The 23,640-nt window shown below is 45.5% G+C and overlaps 1 protein-coding gene across 4 annotated transcripts in view; it reads left to right on the top strand.

Moving 5' to 3' along the window:
* Positions 1–23,640, top strand: part of LOC115463361 — a 209,087-nt gene that overhangs the window by 183,229 nt on the left and 2,218 nt on the right. For all 4 annotated transcript variants that reach the window (XM_030193785.1, XM_030193784.1, XM_030193786.1 and 1 more), the window contains one exon: positions 2,533–2,704. In XM_030193785.1, coding sequence (XP_030049645.1) covers positions 2,533–2,704 — 172 coding nt within the window. The remainder of the gene's footprint in view (positions 1–2,532; positions 2,705–23,640) is intronic.

Genomic DNA, 23,640 nt, shown 5'->3' on the forward strand with positions numbered 1-23,640 from the left:
ATGCCTGTGCCTCCTGCAGCATGGTCGTCAACTGCCACCCATGTTGGCACCTCCTCGACGTCAGTGGAGGAAGCTTCATCAGAGTCGAGGTGGAGCCAACACCTCGAAAACCCTCTTGGGGACATGATTCCTCTTTGTCGAGGCAGGCTTGGTCTCAGCCCTCCCATGAGGAGTGCTCATGGGAGTCTGATGAGTATCCATAGTACTTCTCAGAGGAGGAGTCTTATGGTATCCCATCTGATCCCTCCTCTCCAAAAGAAAGGAGAAAATCTCCACTGGAAAGCCTTTCCTTCCCATCTTTTGTTAAGGAAATGGCTGCTGCCATTCCTATTCCTTTGGATGTGGAGGACAAGCCCAGGGCTAAGATGTTCAAGGTCCTGGACTACCAATCTTCTCCTAGAGAGGCTGTGATGTTTCTGCATCACGAGATCTTATAGGACAATCAAGAAAAGAACTGGGAGTCCTCTGTAGGTCCCTGTGCTGGATTCAGGTACCTGCAGAGGAACTCTACGCCCTTCTAAAGGCCCATGTGGTCAACCCCCTTCCACCAGGGGAAGAAGGGAAGGGATTCTATTCCAGGTACTTCCTTGTGCAAAAGAAGACAAGGGGGATGCATCCCATTCTAGACCTAAGGGCTCTGAACAAATTCCTGATCAAAGAAATGTTCAGGATGGTTTCCTTGGACACCCTTCTCCCCTTGATTCAGGCTATGCTTTCCTGACTTAAAAGATGCTTCCACTTATATCCCAATACTTTCACATCACAGGAAGTATCTTCAGTTTTGGCTAAGGACACATCACTTCCAGTACTGCGTGTTGCCCTTTAGCCTTGTGTTGGCCGCCAGGGTCTTTACCAAATGTCTGATTTCCTGCCTTACACAGAGCCTAATTGAATACCTTCTACACCTTTCTGAATCTGAGAGCAACTGTGTAAGGGTTCACCTCAATGCAGTTAGTGCTTATCATCATCATGTAGAGGGTAAGCCCATCTCTGGACAGCCTTTAGTTTGATTCATGAGAGGTTTGCTGTTGACAAAGCTGCCTGTCAAACCTCCACTGGTGTCATGGGACCTCAATGTTGTTCTCACCCAGCAGATGAAAGCTCCTTTTGAGCCACTTGATTCCTATCATCTGAAGTATTTGATCTGGAAGGTCTTGTTTTTGGTTGCTGTTACTTCAGCTCACAGAGTCAGTGAGCTTCAGGCCTTAGTAGTGTATCCACCTTTTATTAAGTTTTATCACAACAGAGTAGCTCTCTGCATGCTCCCTACAATCATGCCTAAGGTTGTGTCAAAGTTCCATCTGAACCAAATGATTGTCTTGTCAACATTCTTTCCCAGACCTCATGCCCATCCTGGCGAGAGCACACTGCACACTTTGGACTGCAAGCAAGTATTGACCTTTTACTTGGAGCAGACTAGGCCCCACAGACAGTCTACCCAATTTTTTGTTTCTTATGATCCTAACAGGATAGGGGTCATCATCGGGGAAACACACCATTTGTAATTGGTTAGTAGACTGCATTTCCTTCACTTATGCCCAGGCTGGGCTGTCTCTTGAGGGTCATGTCAAGGCTCACAATGTCAGAACCATGGCTGCATCGGTAGCCCACTTGAGGTCAGCTTCCACTGAAAAATTTCCAAGGCTGCAATGTGGTCTTCACGCCACACATTCACATCTCACTAGTGCCTTCAGCAGCATACCTGATGCAATAGTCAGTTTGGACAGACAGTACTGTAGAATTTGTTTGGTGTCTAGAATCCAACTCTACATCCCTAGGCCTGTTTTGTTCTGTTCCAGACTGCACTCTCATACAGTTTGTGTATAGTTTCAGGTTAATCTGTATTTTGACCTCACCGTTGCAAGGTTAAATTGACCACTGTTGTTGTTTTCAGTTAGCCTGATAGCTAGGGATTCCCATATGTGAGAATTATTGGCCTGCTTGTCCTCGGAGAAAGCAAAGATAAATTACCTGTAGCAGATATTCTCCAATAACAGCAGACCATATTTTCTCACTTACCCTCCCTCCTCCCCATGGAGTTGTCTCTCTACTATTCCATTGTACTGATGGTCCTGCACTCTCGTGGTGGGCGGGAAGGCACTCGTACATGCACAGTGGGAGTGCTGTGTGCACTCTTAAATCTATACAAAGCTTTTTTCAAAGCTCCAAACTGGGCGACATGGGACACGTCACCAGATGTGAGAATATATGGCCTGCTGTCCTCAAAGAATGCCTGTTACAGGTATGCATCTTCGCTGTACCTGCAGGTGTAATGTCAGCACCTTGAATTCAGGAGCTATTGCTGCTGAATTTGAGCTAGTATTTTATAAAGTCATACAGGTGCCTATGTCTTTATAAATTAGTGCCAAAATAGCACTTTTCTGCTCACTTTACCTAAGCACTCTGCTATGAAATTAACCCCTTTAAGTTTATACATGCTTATCTGTAACTTCTTGGTTGAAATATTTTCTTTAGCTTATTAAGAAAAAAAATTTACTAATTACATCATTTGTGTATCATTTTTTTTAATAGAAAATAGACCAAGAGGATAAGTATGATCATCAACATCTTTTCATCATACATAAGAATGGAAATGTTTGGTCATTCCAGTGGCACTTAAATAAAGACCTCTATCTGTGTGTCAAAGGAGAAAACATCGATATGACGAGAAACAACCAAAAGGCGGAATTACAATTTGAGATAGGTAAAATCAATGTTAACTGGGATGGATTGACCATTTGAGCAACTGGGTAATGCTTGAGGGCCCAGATCAGGAGGCCCACTGCCTCCACCCCCCCACCCAACATGATCCATCATCTTCCCATCTGTCTCCTCTCCACCACAGGCATCCGGTATGACCATGCCCTTCCTCACCCTCCCTTCCACTGGCATCTCCGCTGCTGCTGCTCTGCTTCTTGAGACCAGCAGTAGCAATGGAAAAACAACAGAAATAGATGCAGGCCACAGTCTCTATTCGCACGTCTGCTGGCGATGCTGGTCCTGCCCCCTCTGATGTTTTTATTTTATTTTATTTGTTGCATTTGTATCCCACATTTTCCCACCTATTTGCAGGCTCAATGTGGCTTACAATATTCCGCCCTGGCAATTACCATGGCTGAGTAGAGATACAATTAATAATAATACAAGAATATGAGTAACATAGTGGAATAAAACATTGGGTATAACAAGGTCGATGATGAAAACATTGGGCTGAGTAGAGATACAATTTCCTGTTTCAGAGGGAAGGAACAAAAACAGCAAGTAGGGACACAAATAGTGCCCACAGCCTCATACATATTTGCTTTTTATTGCTGCTGCTGCTGCTGCTGCTGCTGATTCCAAGAAGCAGCAGTGACTGGGGTACAGTCGGGGAAGGGCAATAGAAGATGCTTGGGGGGGTGGATATGGAAAAGGAGAGGCTGGATGAAAGGGAAGGATAGAGAGAGGGAAGAGATGGTTGGGGTGACAAAACTAGAGGGTGGGGGTGACAAAAGGGAACAAGCAGGGCCGGTCTTAGCAAGTGCGGGGCCCTATGCAGACCAATTTGATGGGGCCCCACCCTAGCCCTGCCCCCATCCTAACTCCGCCCCCACCCTAGCTCCAGGGCCGGCCACCTCTCCCTCCGAGCTCCAAGGCCCCCAGCTCCAAGGCCTCCCTCCCTCCCAGCTCCAAGGCCCCTCTCCCTCCCTCCCTGTCATTTTTTAACACCCCCCTCCAAAATCCAGTACTAGGTATGCCGAGAATACAAAACACTCAGGACCTATAGAGCAATTCTACCATACCATAAGCAGTCATTTCTACGAATCACACAAAGAAAAGGAAAACATCTTAAAACACTACTGTGAGCACTAGAACATCAATTCACCTATTGTAAAATGAAACCAGACAGAATAGTACAGATCATCGATTCTGCACAGTCAATGCCAACTGAAAGCCATGTCTTTTTCACAAACACAGATACACCCTAATCCACTATAGAATAAGTAGTAATATTTAAACTTTCTATTTAGACAAAAATTAAACTGAACCCCCAAGATGCCAGACTCTGCATACAATGCAATACCACAGAAACAGAAAATGTCCCCTAGTACTGTGCAAAATATAAAGACAGCAGATGTAAATTTGAAAAAAAAACTAGCAAATATCAATCACCACTTTACAAATTAACAAATAGAAATAAAACAAATATAGAAAATAAAATAATACCATTTTATTGGACTAATAGATTTAGCTTTCAGAGGCCAAAACATCCTTCCTCAGGTCAATATAGTATAGTACTGTTACAGTATCCTATCCTGACCTGAAGAAGGGGGTTTTGTTCTCCAAAAGTTAGCCAAAATGTATTAAAATTAGTCCAATAAAAAGATTACCTTGTTTACATGTTCTATTATAAACATTTATTAACACATCTACAATACTACTTTATCCTAGAGCAAAAAAATAAAAATATATATTTTATTTACAGTTTATTGTCTCTGGTTTCTGCTTTCCTCATCTTCTTTTCACTGTCTTCCTTCCATCCAGCATCTGTCTTCGGTCTCTCTCTGCCATCCAGTGTCTGGCTTCTCTGCTGTCCCCTCCATCCAATGTCTGCCCTCTCTCCCTGCCCCTTCCATCCACACAGTGCCGTAGCGAGGGCTAATGGCACCCAGGGCGGGTTGCCGCTGCGCACCCCCCCTCCAGAGCCAACCCCCCCCCCCCCCCCGGACCGCATTCTTACCTGCAGGAGGGCCGATCCGCCCCGAGTGCACGTCACTCGGAGCTGCGTCGGCCCCGCTGTTTCCCTGCTCTCTCTGCCCCAGAACATGAAGTAACCTGTTCCGGGGCAGAGGGAGCAGGGAACCAGTGGGGCCGGCACCCCCCGAGCGTGTGCACCCGGGGCGGACTGCCCCTTCCATGATCCATCCACCATCTGCCCGTCTGCCCCCTCTCTCTCTCCCATCCATTCACTGTCTGCCCTTTCTATCCCGTCCATCCACTGTCTGCCCTTTCTCTCTGCCCCTTCAATCCACAATTTGCCCTCCCTCTCCCATCCATCCAGGGTTTGCCCTCCCTCTCGCTCCCCCATCCAGGATCTGCCCCTCTCTCCACCCCTTTTTTTCAGCCCCCAGTTCCAGTCCCACTATCCCACCAGTCCCCCATTTCAGCCCTAGCCCTTTCTCCCACCAGTCCCGAGCTTCAGCCCACCAGCCACTTCTCCCTGTCCCCTTTTCAGCCCCTGCCCCTTTTCTGCCTCCAGTCCCAGTACTAGCCCCCTTATCCCACTTACCCTCCTTTTCAGCCCCTAGTTTCAGCCCCCTTCATCCACATGCCTTGTATTAGGGCCCCCCTTTTCAGAACCATTCTCCCACCTGACCCACGCATGCCCCATTTTCCCACCAGCCCCAGGCATGGCCCCCATTTTCCCATATGGCCCCTTCTCAGACCCCAGTGCCAGTCCCCTTCTCCCACCCGAGAACCCCCTCCCCAGTCCCCTTCTCCCATCCAAGAACCCCAGTCCCCTCCCCACCCGTCCCCTTCAACCATCCAAGAACCCCCTCCCCATTCCCTTCTCCCATCCGTGAACCCCCTCCCCACCTCAGTCTCCTTCCCATTTGAGAACCCCCTCCGCACCCCACCCTTCCCCCACCTGAGAACCCCTACCCCACACCCTTCTCCCATCTGAGTCCCTCCCCCCGACCCACCTACCCGCTCCGTTCTCCTGCCGCCCACCACCCTCACTGCCTTTAAAAAAAACTATTTTGAAGTGCCGGAGTGACAGGTAGCGCCTCGCATTTGCACTGCTACTAAAAATCTCTTTGATATCGTTGGGCCTTCCCACATCGAGTCCCGCCCTCCTCTGAGGTAACTTCCAATTACTGTGAGGGCGGGCGGGACTCAATGTGGGAAGGCCAAACGAAGTCATCGAAGAGATTTTTAGTAGCAGGGCAGACGCGAGGCGCTGCCTGTCACTCCGGCGCTTCAAAATTGTTTTTTTAAAGGCAGGACAGGGTGGGAGCAGCAGGAGCAGAGCACCCCCCACCCGCTGACATCCGGGGCGGACCACCCCATCACGCCGCCGTCACGCACCGTTCAGAGGGAGGGAGGACTGGAGCTCGGGCGGTCGGGGCGGGGCGACCTCAGGCGCGCCGCGCAGGGCCCCCCTGAGCGCAAGGCCCTATGCAGCCGCCTCAGTCGCCTCACCTTAAGACCGGCCCTGGGAACAAGGGAATTCAGAAAGTCATCCCCAGAAAAAACAGGATGGCAAAGGGAAAGGTCATGTGAATAAAGATAACCAGCCTAACTCAATTAGCATATTGAAAGCAAAGAACTTTGACAGGCATCAATGTTCTCGCAGCCTAAGTAGAAAGGATCTGCAAGCCCTGATATTTGAGGAAAATTTAGATATTGTTGCTATTACAGAGACATGGTTCAAATATTCCCATGAATGGGATGCAACCATACCGGGCTATGATTTTTTTTAGAAAGTATCCGAAAAGGTGGAGTGGCATTATATGTAAAAAAAACAATATCAGAGCAGCTGAAATGTGAGGTACCTGGGGAAAGGAAAAGCTATATAGATTGTCCTGGAAAGAGAAGATGGAACCTATCCACACGGGTGTTATTTACAGACCTCTGGCACAAATGGAGAAGCTGGAGAAGGACCTGATAGAAGATATCCATAAGCTTAGTATGAAAAGCGAGGTGCTATTGTTGGATGATTTCAACTTGCCTGAAGTGGATTGAATTGTCCCGTCGGCAGAATCAGAAAGAGGTAGAGAGATCGTGATGCCTATCAAAGTTCTTTGCTCAGACAAATGTTGACCAAACCCACAAGGGAAGGGTCAACATGGGATGCTCACAAATGGAGGAAGTGTTCCAATGTCCATGTGGGTGCCCACCTAGGTAATAGTGATCATCACACGATATGGTTTGATGTAAGAGTAAAAGTGGAGTGCAGGATGCACAAAACTCCAAGCACTGGATTTCAAACATACTAATTCTGGTAAAATGGGGGAATACTTGAAGAAGGAGCTGACGGCAGGGGTAATTGGAGAAGTAGAAGTGTCCAAGCTGAAAACTGCTATAAATATGGCAACCAATATTTACACAAGGAAAGTAAACAAAACAAGAGAAACAGGAAGCCTATACGGTTCTCCAAACAAGTGACTGTAAAAATAAGGCTAATAAGCAAAGAAATTTGTGTGGGATACAAAGAGGGGCATTTTCGAAAGAAACAACTATGTTGGAATTTGGATGTCTTTGTAAAACGTCCAAATTCGGAGGCAGGGAAATGGTCATTTTCGAAAAAAGATGGACGTCCATCTTTGGTTTCGAAAATACCATGGACGTCCTTGAATTTAGATGTCCTTGGATTTGGACGTCTTTGATTTTCAGTGATTTTCGAACTCAAAGACATCCAAGTCTAAAACGTCCAAAGTCAAGCCATTTGGTCGTGGGAGGAGCCAGCATTTCTAATGCACTGGTCCCCGACATGGCAGGACACCAGCAGAACCAGCCGGGCACCCTTGGGGGCACTGCAGTGGACTTCATAAATTGCTCCCAGGTACATAGCTCCCTTACCTTGTGTGTTAAGCCCCCCAACCCCTCCACCCAAAACCCACTACCCCCAACTGTACACCACTACCATAGCCCTTACGGGTGAAGGGGGGCACCTATATGTGGGTACAGAGGGTTTCTGGTGGGTTTTGAATGGCTCGCTGTTTCCTCCATAAATGTAACAGGTAGGGGGGGGGTATGGGCCTTGGTCCACCTGTCTGAAGTGCACTGCACCTACTAATAAACTACTCCGGGGACTTGCATTCGCTGTCATGGACCTGAGTATGACATCTGAGGCTGACACAGAGGCTGGCAAGTAATATTTTTAATGATGTTTTTTGAAGGTGGGAGGGGGTTAGTGACCACTGGGGGAGTCAGGGGAGGTCATCTGGTCATTTTGGGCACATGTTTGTGCCTTATTCGTAATAAAAACAGGTCTGGGTGAAAATGTCCAAGTTTTAGTCATGGACGTCTTTGCTTTTTTCCATTATGGCTCAAAGACGTCCAAGTTGTAGGAACGCCCAAGTACCGCCTCGAACACGCCTCCGATAGCCCCCTTGACATCCAAAATCGGGTTTCAATTATACAGATTTAGACGTCTCTGTGAGAAGGATGTCCAAGTGCTGATTTATGTCACTTTTTGGACGTCCATCTCTTTCAAAAATGAGCCTGAAAATCTATGGTTCAAATAACTAATGCTATTAGAAAAAATAGAACCATAGCAAGCTGCAATAATTTAAATATGAAAGTGAAAATGGTTCTCAGAAACACAAACGTGATACCTTGTGACTGAAATCACCACTTGGTCATCACAAGTTCAATCATTGCACCAAAATACCCTACCAGAAAATTCAGTCCTCAGTTCATAAAAATATATATCACACTTACCTGTAGATGGAGTAACCTTGGAGAAATCACTGGTAGGGAGGTGCTAGTGCACCAGATTAAGATGTAGAATACTCATAACAGTACAAAACACACATCAACATGTAAAGGCAAATCAAATCACATCTTCATGAAATCTCCCTCTCCAAATCCAGTCCTCGACATGATCATGTTTCACAATATTGCTTCATCAGGAGGCTGGATCCAAAAATCACAAAATAGGGTAGGTCCATCAGAGAACTACACAAACCCTACCATTAATTTTTCAAAGATTACTCCATCTACAGATAAGTGTGATATATATTTTTATGAACTGAGAACTGAACTTTCTGGTAGGGTATGTTGGTGCAATGATTGAACTAGTGTTGACCAAGTGGTGATTTGAGTCACAAGGAGGGGCATTTTCGATATGACGTCTAAGTCCGACTTTGGATATTTTGCAAAAAAAATCCAAAATCTGAATAGGAAAGAAGGTCATTTTCAAAAAAGAAAAACGTCTATCTTTTGTTTTCAAAAATAGAAGGCTTTGTGATTTGGTCGTGTTATTTTTTGGTCCATTTTCGAAAAAAAAAAAAAAAAGTCCAAGTGCAAAACACACACAATCAAGCCATTGGAATGTAGGAGGAGACAGCATTTTTAGTACACTGGTCCCCCTGACATCCCAGGAAAGCAATAGGACACCCTAGGGGGCACTGCAGTGGACATCATAAAATGCTCCCAGGTACGCATCTCCCTTACCTTGTCTGCTGAGCCCCACCAAAACCCACTACCCCCAACTGTACACCACTACCATAGCCCTTATGGGTGAAGGGGGCACCTATATGTGGGTACAGTGGGTTTCTGGTGAGTTTTGGAGGGCTCACAGTTTCCTCCACAAGTATCCTTCTTATCTGTTCCCTTCTCCATTACTGCCAACTCCAGACTTCGCGCCTTCTATTTCACTGCACCCTACGCCTGGAATAAACTTCCTGAGCCCCTATGTCTTGCCCCATCCTTGGCCACCTTTAAATCTAGACTGAAAGCCCACCTCTTTAACATTGCTTTTGACTCATAACCACTTGTAACCACTTGCCTCCACCTACCCTCCTCTCCTCCTTCCTGTACACATTAATTGATTTGATTTGCTTACTTTATTTTTGTCTATTAGATTGTAAGCTCTTTGAGCAGGGACTGTCTTTCTTCTATGTTTGTGCAGCGCTGCGTACGCCTTGTAGCGCTATAGAAATGCTAAATAGTAGTAGTAGTAGTAGTCCACCTGTCTGCAGTGCACTGCACCCACCACTAGATTACTCCAGGGACCTGCATGTTGTTCTAATGGACCTGAGTATAACATCTGAAGCTGGCTGGCAAGTAATGTTTTTAATCACATTTTCGGGGGGGTGGGGGGTGGGGGGGTGGGAGGGGGTTAGTGACCACTGGGGGAATAAGGGGAGGTCATCCCTGATTCCCTTCAGTGGTCATCTGGTTATTTAGGGCACCTTTTGTGCTTTATTCATTATAAAAACAGGTCTAGCTGAAAATGTCGTAGTTTTAGTCCTGGATGTTTTTGCTTTCTTCCCTTATGGTTGAAAAACGTCTAAGTCTCAGGAACGCCCAAGTCCCGCCCTGAACACACCCCTGATACGCCCCCTTGATATTTGGACGCACTTCTGACGGACTTCAAAGAAAAACATCTAAAAATAGGTTTCGAAAATACTGACTTGGACGTTTTTGTGAGAAAAATGTCCAAATGCTGCTTTATGTCACTTTTTAGATGTTTTTCTGTTTTGAAAATGAGCTCCAAGTTGTCACGTGTATGTTTCTGTGCACCATTTTCACTTTTATATTTAAATTATTGCAACTTGTTATGGTTCTATTTTTTCTAATAGTTATGAAAAAATAAGAGCAAAGGAGGTTTCGTTCAAGAAATATAGAATAACGCAACGAGAGGATCACGGAAAAGATTACCAGATTAAGCTCAAATAAGCAAAGAGGGAAATATGGCTAATGAAAGTGTGGGCGGAAGAAAAAATGGTCAAAGATGTAAAGAGAGATGCAAGACCTTTTTTAGATATATTGGAGAAAGAAGAAAAAATAGGAATGGGATTGCAAGACTGAAGGATACTGAGAATAGCTATATGGAGAATGATGAGGATAAAGCAAATGTGCTAAACATTGACCGTGGTCAGTTGCCAAGGGAATATCTGGGAATGGAGTGGATATTGACCGTTCACAAAAGAAAGCATTTATAAACAGCTTGAAAATGATCTACGAGCAAGCCACCTTCCGCAAACTATTGAAGACCCATCTTTTTGAGAAAATTTACGGAAAGAATCAAAACACATAAAGCCCACACTCACTGTTGAGTAATGCATCAATACAGCCACTTCTGATCTCTCATCCCCCATAATCTCACCACACTCATACCTTTACTCACAGAAAATGTATACCAAATGTTTTCCTGTTATTATATATTGCCCCCTTTTGTTTCCATTATTTCCTTCCAATGTTTCAGTGCTCTTCTCCATTATTATATTCCTTAATGATACTTTGACTTTGTCTCGCATAACTCATCACAATGTAATCCATAACCGAGTTGTAACAAATTGTATTTCCATGATTCATAATATATTGTAAGCCACACTGAACCCGCAAAAAGGTGGGAAAATGTGGGATACAAATGCAATAAATAAATAAATAAATTCTAAAAGTGGACAAAGTTATGGGGCCGGATGGGATACATTCATCCCAGGATACTGAGAGAGCTTGAGAAGTCCTGGTAGGACCTCTTAAGGATTTATTTAATAGTTCTTTAGAGACAAGAGAGGTTCCGAGGGATTGGAGACGAGCTGATGTGGTCCCTCTTCAGAAAAGTGGAGACAGGGCAGAAGTGGGAAACTATAGGCCAGCAAGCCTTATGCTGGTGGTAGGAAAAATAATGGAATCACTGCTGAAGGAAAGGATAGTTGACTTTCTAGAAGCAAACAGGTTTCAAGATCTGAGGCAACATGGCTTTACTAAAGGAAAATCCTGCCAAATGAATCTGATTGACTTCTTTGATTGGGTGACCAAAAACTGGATGAAGAACGTGGTCTGAATGTAATCTACTTGGATTTCAACAAAGCCTTTGATATAGTCCCTCACAGAAGACTTGTGAAAAAATTGAAAGGGCTGAGCTTAGGACCCAAAGTGGTGAACTGGATTGGAAACTGGTTGACGAACAGGCGGCAGAGAGTGGTGGTAAATGGAATCAGCTCTGAAGAAAGGAAGGTGAGTAGTGGAGTGCCTCAGGGGTTGGTGCTGGGGTCGATTCTCTTTAATATATTTGTGCGAGACATAGCTGAAGGGTTAGAAGGCAAAGTTTGCCTGTTTGCAGATGACACAAAGATAGCAAATAGAGTGGATACCCTGGAAGGAGTAGAAACCATGAGAAGGGATCTCCAAACACTAGAAAACTGGTCAAGGGTCTGGCAGTTGAAATTTAATGACTAATTACCACAACCGGCTTACATAGTAATAGGTAACACAGAATTTTGTTATGTAAGGTAGGAAATTAAGTATAACATCATAATAGGATGGATGGGTAGTAATAGGATGGATAGGTAGGTAGAGACAGGTGATAGAGAGAGGAAGGTAAGGTGGGAGATAGAGTCTGGGTCAATGTCGTTTTCTCTTCAATATATGTAAGGTAGATGGGTTCAAGAGATTAATCTGGGTCTTTTGGGTAGGCTTGTTTGAATAGATGCTTTTCTAAATGGTAGGTGGTCATGGATTGCTCGAATAGGTCTAGGGAGAGCGTTCCATAGACGGCTGCCCAGGAAGGAGAAATTGGATCCATAATAAGTTTTGTACTTGAGACCTTTACAGCTGGGGTAGTGCAGATTGAGGTACTTTACACATGTTCTCAAAAATACAGCACAATTATGCACTATTGATTTAAAACTTATGAAGTTTTTTATGGTAACCCAAACTAATAGATTTTACATCATATTTCTGTCAAATAATAAGCTCATAGCAATAGCCAACACTGTGATAGATGTACACCTCTTTATTAACTCTAATTACACCTAAACTAACATCTTGTCCATAACCCAAATGATTTCACCCTGTACCATACAATTCTATTATTTTCATCTACAGACAGACAATGTATTAAGATATTAAATAGAGTTAATAAAGAGGTGTACGTCAATCACGGTGTTGGCTATTGGTATGAGCTTGTTATTTGACAGAAACATAATGTAAAATCTATTAGTTTGGGTTAATATAACAAACTTCATATGTTTTAAATCAATAGTATATAATTGTGCTGTATTTTTGAGAACAGTTGAAATGTAATGCCAAGAAGTGCAGAGTAATGCACTTGGGGTGCAGAAATACAACAGAGACCTATTGGATAGGAGAGGAGAGATTGGTAAGCTCGGCTAAAGAGAGGGACCTTGGGGTGATGGTGTCTGAAGATCTGAAGGTGACAAAACAGTGCAACAAGGCAGTGGCTGCAGCCAGAAGGATGCTAGGTTGCATAGAGAGGGGTGTAGACCAGTAGAGAATCCACAAACATGGAGAACTCAGAGAAGTCCCACGGATAATCACAAAACAATGAAGAAGTGGGTAAAGAACCAGGAGTCCCAGAGACTGGATCACAATGAAGATGAATCAAATTTTATTAAACAGTATATTGACTCAATTGTTTAGAGAGGGGTATAACCAGCAGAAGAAAAGTGGTGTTGAAGCCCCTGTACAAGTCATTGGTGAGTCCCCCCCCCCCCCCCCCCCACACACACTTGGAGTATTTGTTCAGTTTTGGAGGCCTTATCTTGCTAAGGATGTTAAAAGACTTGAAGCAGTTCAGAGAAAAGTGAAGAAAATTGTAGGGGGTTTACATAGCAAGATGTATATGGAGAGACTTGCTGACCTAAACATGCATACTCTGGAGGAAAGGAGAAATGGGGATGATATGATACAGACGTTCAAATATTTGAAAGGTATTAATCCACAAACAAACCTTTTCCAGAGACAGGAAGGTTGTAAAACTAGAGGGCGTGAATTGAAGTTGAAAGGGGGCTGACTCAGGAATAATGTCAGAAAGTATTTTTTCGGGGGTCCCATGATGCAACGCGGCTGATCGGACGCACGCGATCTAGCTCCGCTCCCGACGCCCCTGAAAATCTGCAAATTTAACCGCAAAAAGCTCTTTTAAATTACAAAAAACGGAGTCGCGTACAGCGGAAGAGCGGGGCAGCGCATCGGCGCCCTAATCAACAGCTTTACGAGGCCGAGAGACGGGCATGCCCGCTAAGACTCAGTGGCCTAAAAAGACCCGCGAGGTGGAAGCGCGCGCCAAAATGGCGACGATAAACATGGCCGCGGGGGAGGTCAGCCAGCCAGCAGACGCCTTTAAAGACTTGATTCAACAAGTTACCGCAATCCTGGGAGAAAAACTATCAAAGTTTCAGACATCAGTGGAACAAATCAGAGAGGCTGTGGAGCGGCAGGGCGCGAGGCTGCAACAAGCAGAGGAAAGAATCTCCAGGCAGGAGGACAGGGCAGAGGCAGCAGACACGAGGTTGGTGGCACTTGAACAGAAATGCGGGAAACTGGAGCAGCAACTAGACGATCTGGAGAATAGGAGCAGAAGAAACAATGTGAGAGTAGTGGGACTCCCAGAAACAGTAAAGGAGAAAGACTTATGGCATTTCATGGAGACATGGTTACCGGAAAAGCTGGGATTAAAGGAGCCTGAGAAGGGATTGAAGGTTGAGCGGGTACACAGACTCGGTGCTCTGAAAGAGGGAAATGCACGCCCTAGGACGGTTATTGCCAGAATCCTAAATTATGCTGATAAGGAAAAACTTTTATTAGCATTCCGGAAAGGAAAAGGGGGCCTGGAATACGAGGGGCATAAAATCTTACTGTTTCAAGATTACTCTGCCGCAGTAACTGAACAGCGTCGAAAGATGGGACAGCATTGCAAGAGGCTGTATGAGAAAGGAGTGAAGTTTGCATTGCTTTTCCCTGCTAAAGTTCGTATCATGCAGGATAACAAGGTACTTTTCTTCACAGAACCTAAAGACTTGGAGAACTATGTGGAACGTATGCAGCTTTGAAAGCATGTTTTTCAGTGTACAGTTACCAATTTTCTTATTTCAAAAATTCTGAGACACAGAAGATATGGCCGCAGCACTGATGGCAAATGTCAGTTGACAATGGGCAGAGCCCCACAGCAAGTTCAGCAAGGGGAAGGAGGCTCTCGACAAGTGTTGGACTTTTGCAGGCTAATGGATCAGATTAATAAAAGCTGCCTGCTAGAGATGGATGCACGTGGAGATGGGAGGAGAAGGATCATGCTCAGCAACGAGCTGACACCCTTCACGGTCTGGCAACAAAGAGAGCCTCCTCAAAGTTTTTACTATATCTCACTTTGCCCAAGCTGTGGGGCACGAGACGAGAAAAGTGGTAGTGCCTGAAGTATTTCACACTCAGATATGGCCTGCAAAGAATGTGAGCCCCTCAAATTGTAATTTGTAATTTGCAATTGATTATCTGTACGAGTTTAGTTATGTTTATGTTTTACATGCTATGGTTAACATGTTCCAAATGTTATAAGCTCCTTTAGTGGGTGGCCTGCTAAATGGTCTCTGTTAAGAGACTAAAGTTTAAAGGCATTACGTTTAACAATGTATCGCACGATACAGGCAGGGCATCATGGAGTAGAATCAGGACAGGCTCAAAGAAGGTTATAAGAGATTAACTTGTAGGGGGGGAGGGTAAGCTCAAGGGAACGGGGAGAGTTAGTGTTAGGGGGATGAATGATGTGAAGTACTGGTTGTGTGTGGAGGGGAGAATGAATGTGATGACTGGGCGGGAGAGCTTGGAAGGCAAGGGGGGATATCCTTCCAGGGGAGGGGGGCAGGGAGTGAAGAGAAGGGGGGAGGGATTGGGGAAGAAGTTGCTCACTACACAAATGAAGAAGCTAACTAACATACTGTATGCTGGTACAAGAACTTCCTGGGGGGTTTGGCTGGGAGGCCCCCTTGGTATGAATCTCATGATATTTACTGAAAACATTTGGCTATGGAGATTGCTTTTATATGGCTAGCTTGAGAGTGATATCACTAAATGTGGACGGAGTCCACTCACCAGTCAAGCGCTTTAAAATTTTACAGACATTACGGAAACAACAAGCTGACATCGCCTTACTGCAGGAAACACACTTGGGGAACGCTGAACATATCAAATTACGTAGAGATTGGGTGGGGGAAGTATACTACGCCTCCTACAATAATAGGCAGAGAGGTGTGGCAATCCTTTTAAAAAAGAACTTGGCCTTTGAGCTGCACAGATTATATCAAGATCCGGAGGGCCGGTACGTAATTATAGCAGGCCTCTTGCAGGGACAGAAAGTAGCTATATGTAGCATATATGCACCTAATATATATTCACAGAAGTTCTTTACCCTATTGGCTGCAAAGCTCACCACCTTTGACAACTACCCATTTATACTAGGGGGAGACCTCAATATAACCAGTGACCCCTCGATAGACAGGAAACCAGCCAAGATAGTCAGCAAAGACCATGAGGGGAGGGGGGTGAACTTTCTTATCAATGAATTGGGAGTAATTGACATTTGGAGATTATTACACCTAGAAGAGAGGGAGTTTACCTTTTTTTCTCACCCTCACGGAGTCCATGCACGCCTTGACTATGTGCTGATAAGTCAGTCTTTAGTGAGATTGACTGAGAAAGCAGACATTGGCGAGGCGGTCGTATCTGATCATGCCCCAGTATGGGTCCAACTGAGGTGGGGTGGAAAGGAAAAGATGAACCGTTGGCGAATGAACCCGGCACTGTACCAGGACCAGGCCTTCTGCAAATATTTAAAGCAGGTGTGGAAAGAATATGTAGAAGACAATTCAAAGCAGCCAGTAAATGATAGAGTCTTTTGGGAAGCGGCAAAGGCAGTAATCCGCGGAAAGATATTGGCGTACACCGCTGCACTCAATAGGAAAAGGGATGGGGAGCTTCACACACTTATAGCTCAGGTGCAGGGAGCAAGGAGAGAGCTCGTCCTCGCGCCCTCAGAAGTAAAAAGGTTGGAATACGCAGCAGCAAGAAAGAGATTACAGACAGCGCTAGATGCTAGAGCATTGTACGATATCCGTCTATATAAATACCGCATGCACAGATGGGGCAACAAAACGGGGAAACTGCTAGCAACCCTGGTGCGGCAAAGAAGTGGGAAAAGTTTCATAGGAAAAATTAAAGATAGACAAGGTAAAATCCAAACGGGGAGGACAGAGATTCAACAAGAATTTGTTCAATTTTACTCCTCACTCTATGCAAAGGGATCGTTCTCAGAGACCAGTTGCGAGAGTTTTTTTGCAGGGCTGAGATTGCCATCCCTTGTTGAGACTCAGGTGGCTAGTCTGAATAGACCAATTGAGGGGCAGGAGGTACTGAAGGTCATAAAACAATTGAAATTGGCAAAGGCCCCTGGACCTGATGGCCTGGGAACAGAGTTCTATAAAATTCTGCAGGGTGAGCTAGTCCCATCATTTGTGGCTATGTGTGAGGAGGTACGTGACTCTGGTGATATGGGTACTGTTCTGAACCATGTACATATCACGGTACTACCAAAACCCGGTAAAGATGTGGAGCTTGTAGGTTCTTACCGCCCTATATCCCTACTGAACCAGGACATTAAGATCTTGGCGGCAGTCTTAGCAGCGCGTCTGGGCGCAGTGGTCCCACATCTAGTGCACCAAGACCAAGTGGGCTTTGTAAAGGGCAGATTCGCCTCAGCCAACATACTGAAGGTCAGCCGCATTCTGTTGGAGGGCAGGAAAATAGCAGGGGACAAGATCATGGCAAGCCTAGATGCCGAAAAGGCTTTCGACAAAGTAGTGTGGGAATACCTATTTTGGGTACTCCGCAAATTTGGTATTACAGGCGAGTTCCTGGAGTGGGTTCAGGCATTATATAGCAATCCCACTGCCCAAATTATAATAAATGATATGCTGACTCCGGTGGTGCGCTTGGGGGGAGGCACCAGACAGGGGTGCCCCTTGTCGCCTCTTCTGTTTATCCTCACCCTCGAGCCATTAGCGGCAAAAATCAGACAAGAGCCGACTTTGAAAGGGGTTCAGGTAGGAGGTCGGGAATACCGCATAAATATGTTCGCTGACGACATGCTGTTACTGGTGGACGATGCATCCACAGGCATCTTCCAAGTGATGGACCTTATTAAACAGTTTGGCCAATTTTCGGGTTTGTGCATTAACTTTGGGAAGTCGGAGGCACTTCCAATTAGTAATCCCTGTGCATGTGTTCAGATGTCAGACTTTCCGTTGGGATGGGCCAGTGAAGGGATCAAATATCTGGGAGTATACTTAAGTGCAAGGGTAGACTGGGTGTACAAAAAAAATGTAGTGGAAAGGCTGGAAGCCATTAAAAAGTTATGCAACAAATGGAAAGACCTTCCAGTCAGTTTTATGGGGCGAGTGGCTCTAGTAAAAATGGTCCTGCTACCGAAAATATTGTATCCCCTACAGATGGTGCCATTATGGATCTGTAAAAGGGAAGAGGGCCAATATCGCAGCATAATTACTTCATTCATTTGGCACGCGAAAAGACCCAGGATCTCACTTGCTAAATTAGTGCTAGATAAAACACAGGGGGGCCTCCGGCTCCCCGACCTTAGAGCGTACAACGTGGCAGCACTGATGCGCTGGATACATGAGTTACATTCCGGGGGATCGACTTTCTCCCCGGATGATTTTTGGGAGAGTTGGTGTGCTCCTCTAGATCCATTCGTACTTATAGACAAGGCTCAGACTAGTGGTCTTGGCAAGGTAAAAATCAGTCCATACTTGCTCGCATTGCGGAGGGCCTGGAAATGGTGGAAAGAGCTTGGCGGCACTAGGGGAGGAGTGAGTCCTTTTGTCACGTTGACGGGGAACCCAGACTTCCCAGCGGGTCTTGGAAACACGGTATTTCAATCTTGGAAAGCAAGGGGGTGTAGATACATTGGGGAATTCCGTCAGGTGGGTGAACAGACCTTCCCGTCTTTCGAGCAGCTCAAGCGTGCATGGAACTTCCCTAATACCCAGTTTTATGCTTTTTTGCAAGCCAGGGACTATGTATTGTCAATAGAACGTAAAAACGGGGGCCCGGTCACCTTTAGTAAATTGGATTTAATGCTTATGCAGGTGCCACCTATCTTAAACAAGTTGTCTATGTGGCATAAGATTATCAGGGACAACAGAAAAACTACATACCTGACACAACTAGCAAATACGTGGAGTAAAGAAATTGGGGGAACAGTAACCGAGGAAGAATTAGGGACGGCCTTTGGAGAGCTTTGCAAAGTTACACCCAATGCTGCTTTGCAGGAGATACAATTTCGCATTTTGCACAGGGTTCACATTTCCAGGGCAAAGGGGAAAGCATTGGGGCTGTGGACAGATGATCACTGTATGAGATGTAGGGCGCATGTGGGGACTCTGCTGCACTCTTTTATGGAATGTCCCAAACTGGATAAGCTCTGGCAGGGTGCTCTTACTCACATAGAGCGTCTGGTACAAGCGGAATTTGAATGGTCCTACTCAGTTGTATACATGGGTAGTTTGATAAACCTGAGAGAGCAAGGGCTGAATGAGGCCCAATGTAAGTTCATTATAGTGGCCACCATACTGGTCAAAAAGTGTATCCTGATGTCTTGGATAGACAATGTCCCTCCCCTGCTCAATGTGTGGGTGGGTCTAATGAGAGAAATGGCTAGCTGGGTACTGAAGACAATACAACCCCAGGCATCTACAGGATTGCAGCAATACCGACTGATTTGGGGTAGATTTCCAGAGGCTGACACTTTGCTAATAGATCCCTCGGCAGAGAATAATTGAGGGCTAATTGATGGATTCTAAGCTAATACACGGAAAAGAGAGTGAAAGACATCTCCAAGCAGAAATCAAGGAGATTTAGAAGTGTCGGGTTAACAGCAGTGGGCAACAGGGGGGGGGGGGGAGGGGGGGATGGGAGGGATGGGAAGTTTAATCATAAAAAAGTCTAAGGTGTTCTACAAATTTACAAGACACAGTCATGCAGCCTTCCTTGTGATATACCTGTGTATTGGTTATCAATATGTTTGTTGTTGTATCAGCGGAAGTCCCCTCATAGGGACATGTTTATGTACTTTATGTTGTACTTTTTTCTGACAATATTGTACACCAAAGACACAATAAAGATATTTTCAAAAAAAAAAAAGAAAGTATTTTTTCAATGAGAGGGTGGTAGATACCTGGAATGCCCTCCCGCGGGAGGTGGAAGAGATGAAAACTGTAATGGAATTCAAACACGAAGGAATCCTGTTTAGAAGGATCAGATCCAAACAAGCTCTGGAGAGATTAGGTAGGAAAGCCAGTGCTGGGCTGACTTCAACAGTCTGTGCCCTAATCAAGGATGAATAGACTTGGATAGGCTAGAGTGGAGCTTTTCAGGGGCTATAACAACAACTTCAGAAATTTTAGAACAAGGACAGTGCTGGGCAGACTTCTACTGTCTATGCTCTAAAAAAGGCAAGGATAAATCAAGATCAGGCATACATATTATGTATCACTTCATACCATATGTAATGAGTTTATCTTGTTGGGCAGACTGGATAAACCATACTGGTCTTAATCTACTATGTTACTATATAGATGCGGTTGTGGCAGCGGGGGGGGGGGGGGGGGGGGGGGTTGCAGTTGCGGGGGGGTCCAAAGTGGCGGGGGGAGGCTACTAAACAGTGTTCCCCACCTCGGGCTCTGGCGTCCCCTCCCGCCGAGGTCTGGCTACGCCCCTGCAGCAAAAAATAATCCAGGTACAGGCAGAGTCAATAGGCAGGCAGCAGACACAAGAGTAATCCAGGTACAGGCAAGGTCAGTAGGCAGGCAGCAGATACAAGAGTAATCCAGGTACAGGCAGAGTCAGTAGGCAGGCAGCAGACACGAGAGTAATCCAGGTATAGGCTAGGTCAGCAACGAAGAACAAAGTAGAGGAGAAACACACTACTGAGCAAGTAACACCTACCAAAGTAGAAGCCGAAGCAAGGAGTCTAGGGAGAGCTCAGCTGATCAAGTGCTGGCATCTGACATCAGCAGGGAGAAGGGGCACAGCCATAGGACGAGCAGGGGAAGGAGGAACCGGAAGACTAATAGGAGAGAAGCAAGGGAAGCCAGGAAGAGCAGACCCAGGTGGGTGGAAGCAAAGCAATCAAGGAGCCTGCAGCCAGAGAAGAACTATACACACATGGCTCAAGGCTGTGCCAGTCAAGTGTGCATGTCGACGGGACCCTGTGCAGCCCGAGAATGCCACTTGCGTTGAGGTAGGGTAGGGGACATGACAAAGGGGGATGATGGGTAGTGAAGTGAGATGCTGGATGGAAGGGGGAGGAGATTCTGGATGCATAGGCAGCAGAATGGGATGGGCCACAGGGGCCATGACACCAATATTTTACCATCACAGTGTCAACAATTAGAGATCTAGAGTTAGGTTTGTTTGGCCCCTCCAACCAAAAAGAAGTTCCACTGCCCCTGGCTGAATGGAAAGGGAGGAGAGGGACAGATATTGTATGGAAGGGGGAGGAGATGCTGGATGGAATGGGGAGAGAGATTCTGGATGGAAGGGAGAGGAAAGATATTGGATGGAAGAGGAGGAAGAGAGAAACTGGACATTGGAGATACTGGATGGAAGGGAAAGGAGAGAGATGGGAGAGATGCTAGATGGTAGTGTAGATGCACGTTTTGGGCGTGCGCAGAATTATTTTTTAGCGCACCTAGAAAAAATGCCTGTCAAAGTAAGCTTGACTCTTTTTGCTTTTCGGAATATCCAACATCCCATGATTCCAGAGTTGTGGTTCTCAAACCTGTCCTGCGGAACCTCCAGCCAGTCAGGTTTTCAGGATATCCACAATGAATATCCATGCCTACTCCTCTATTATAGGCAAATCTCTCTCATGCATATTCATTGTGGATATCCTGAAAACCTGACTGGCTGGAAGTTCCCCAGAACAAGTTTGAGAACCACTGTTCTAGAGGAAACTGCCACCTTTTATTGGTCCCATTGCTCAACAGGTTATCTCCTGGTTTTAGGATCCTGAGATTATCAGTTCCTATGCCAACTGCTGCCATGCTCTGATGAGTATTTAAATATATAACTATCATACAGTGGTGGAAATAAGTATTTGATCCCTTGCTGATTTTGTAAGTTTGCCCACTGACAAAGACATGAGCAGCCCATAATTGAAGGGTAGGTTATTGGTAACAGTGAGAGATAGCACATCACAAATTAAATCCGGAAAATCACATTGTGGAAAGTATATGAATTTATTTGCATTCTGCAGAGGGAAATAAGTATTTGATCCCCCACCAACCAGTAAGAGATCTGGCCCCTACAGACCAGGTAGATGCTCCAAATCAACTCGTTACCTGCATGACAGACAGCTGTCGGCAATGGTCACCTGTATGAAAGACACCTGTCCACAGACTCAGTGAATCAGTCAGACTCTAACCTCTACAAAATGGCCAAGAGCAAGGAGCTGTCTAAGGATGTCAGGGACAAGATCATACACCTGCACAAGGCTGGAATGGGCTACAAAACCATCAGTAAGACGCTGGGCGAGAAGGAGACAACTGTTGGTGCCATAGTAAGAAAATGGAAGAAGTACAAAATGACTGTCAATCGACAAAGATCTGGGGCTCCACGCAAAATCTCACCTCGTGGGGTATCCTTGATCATGAGGAAGGTTAGAAATCAGCCTACAACTACAAGGGGGGAACTTGTCAATGATCTCAAGGCAGCTGGGACCACTGTCACCACGAAAACCATTGGTAACACATTACGACATAACGGATTGCAATCCTGCAGTGCCCGCAAGGTCCCCCTGCTCCGGAAGGCACATGTGACGGCCCGTCTGAAGTTTGCCAGTGAACACCTGGATGATGCCGAGAGTGATTGGGAGAAGGTGCTGTGGTCAGATGAGACAAAAATTGAGCTCTTTGGCATGAACTCAACTCGCCGTGTTTGGAGGAAGAGAAATGCTGCCTATGACCCAAAGAACACCGTCCCCACTGTCAAGCATGGAGGTGGAAATGTTATGTTTTGGGGGTGTTTCTCTGCTAAGGGCACAGGACTACTTCACCGCATCAATGGGAGAATGGATGGGGCCATGTACCGTACAATTCTGAGTGACAACCTCCTTCCCTCCGCCAGGGCCTTAAAAATGGGTCGTGGCTGGGTCTTCCAGCACGACAATGACCCAAAACATACAGCCAAGGCAACAAAGGAGTGGCTCAGGAAGAAGCACATTAGGGTCATGGAGTGGCCTAGCCAGTCACCAGACCTTAATCCCATTGAAAACTTATGGAGGGAGCTGAAGCTGCGAGTTGCCAAGCGACAGCCCAGAACTCTTAATGATTTAGAGATGATCTGCAAAGAGGAGTGGACCAAAATTCCTCCTGACATGTGTGCAAACCTCATCATCAACTACAGACGACGTCTGACTGCTGTGCTTGCCAACAAGGGTTTTGCCACCAAGTATTAGGTCTTGTTTGCCAGAGGGATTAAATACTTATTTCCCTCTGCAGAATGCAAATAAATTCATATACTTTCCACAATGTGATTTTCCGGATTTAATTTGTGATGTGCTATCTCTCACTGTTACCAATAACCTACCCTTCAATTATGGGCTGCTCATGTCTTTGTCAGTGGGCAAACTTACAAAATCAGCAAGGGATCAAATACTTATTTCCACCACTGTATCTCTTTCTAAGGTATTCATTTGTAGACCCTTACCCCCTCATTCTATAATCTTGCATGCATATTTTTATGCTTAGCATGTAAAATTGCATGCAGAAGTTATAGAATAGTGCACAAGTTATAGAATTATTAGGAAAGGGATGCAAATTAACACCAAGAATATTGTAATGCCTCTGTATTGCTCCATAGTGTGACCTCACGTTAAGTATTGCATTCAATTCTGGTCACCGTATCTCAAAAAAGATATAGCAGAATTAGAAAAGGTTCAAAGAAGAGCAACCAAAATGATAATGGGGATGGAACTCCTCTCATATGAGGAAAGGCTAAAGAGGTTAGGGCTCTTCAGCTTGGAAAAGAGACGGCTGAGGTGGGGATATGATTGAGGTCTATAAAATCCTTAGTGGTGTAGAACTGGTAAAAGTGAATTGATTTTTCATTCTTTCA

This window comes from Microcaecilia unicolor, chromosome 2 (genome assembly GCF_901765095.1).
Source record: "Microcaecilia unicolor chromosome 2, aMicUni1.1, whole genome shotgun sequence".
NCBI lineage: Eukaryota > Metazoa > Chordata > Amphibia > Gymnophiona > Siphonopidae > Microcaecilia > Microcaecilia unicolor.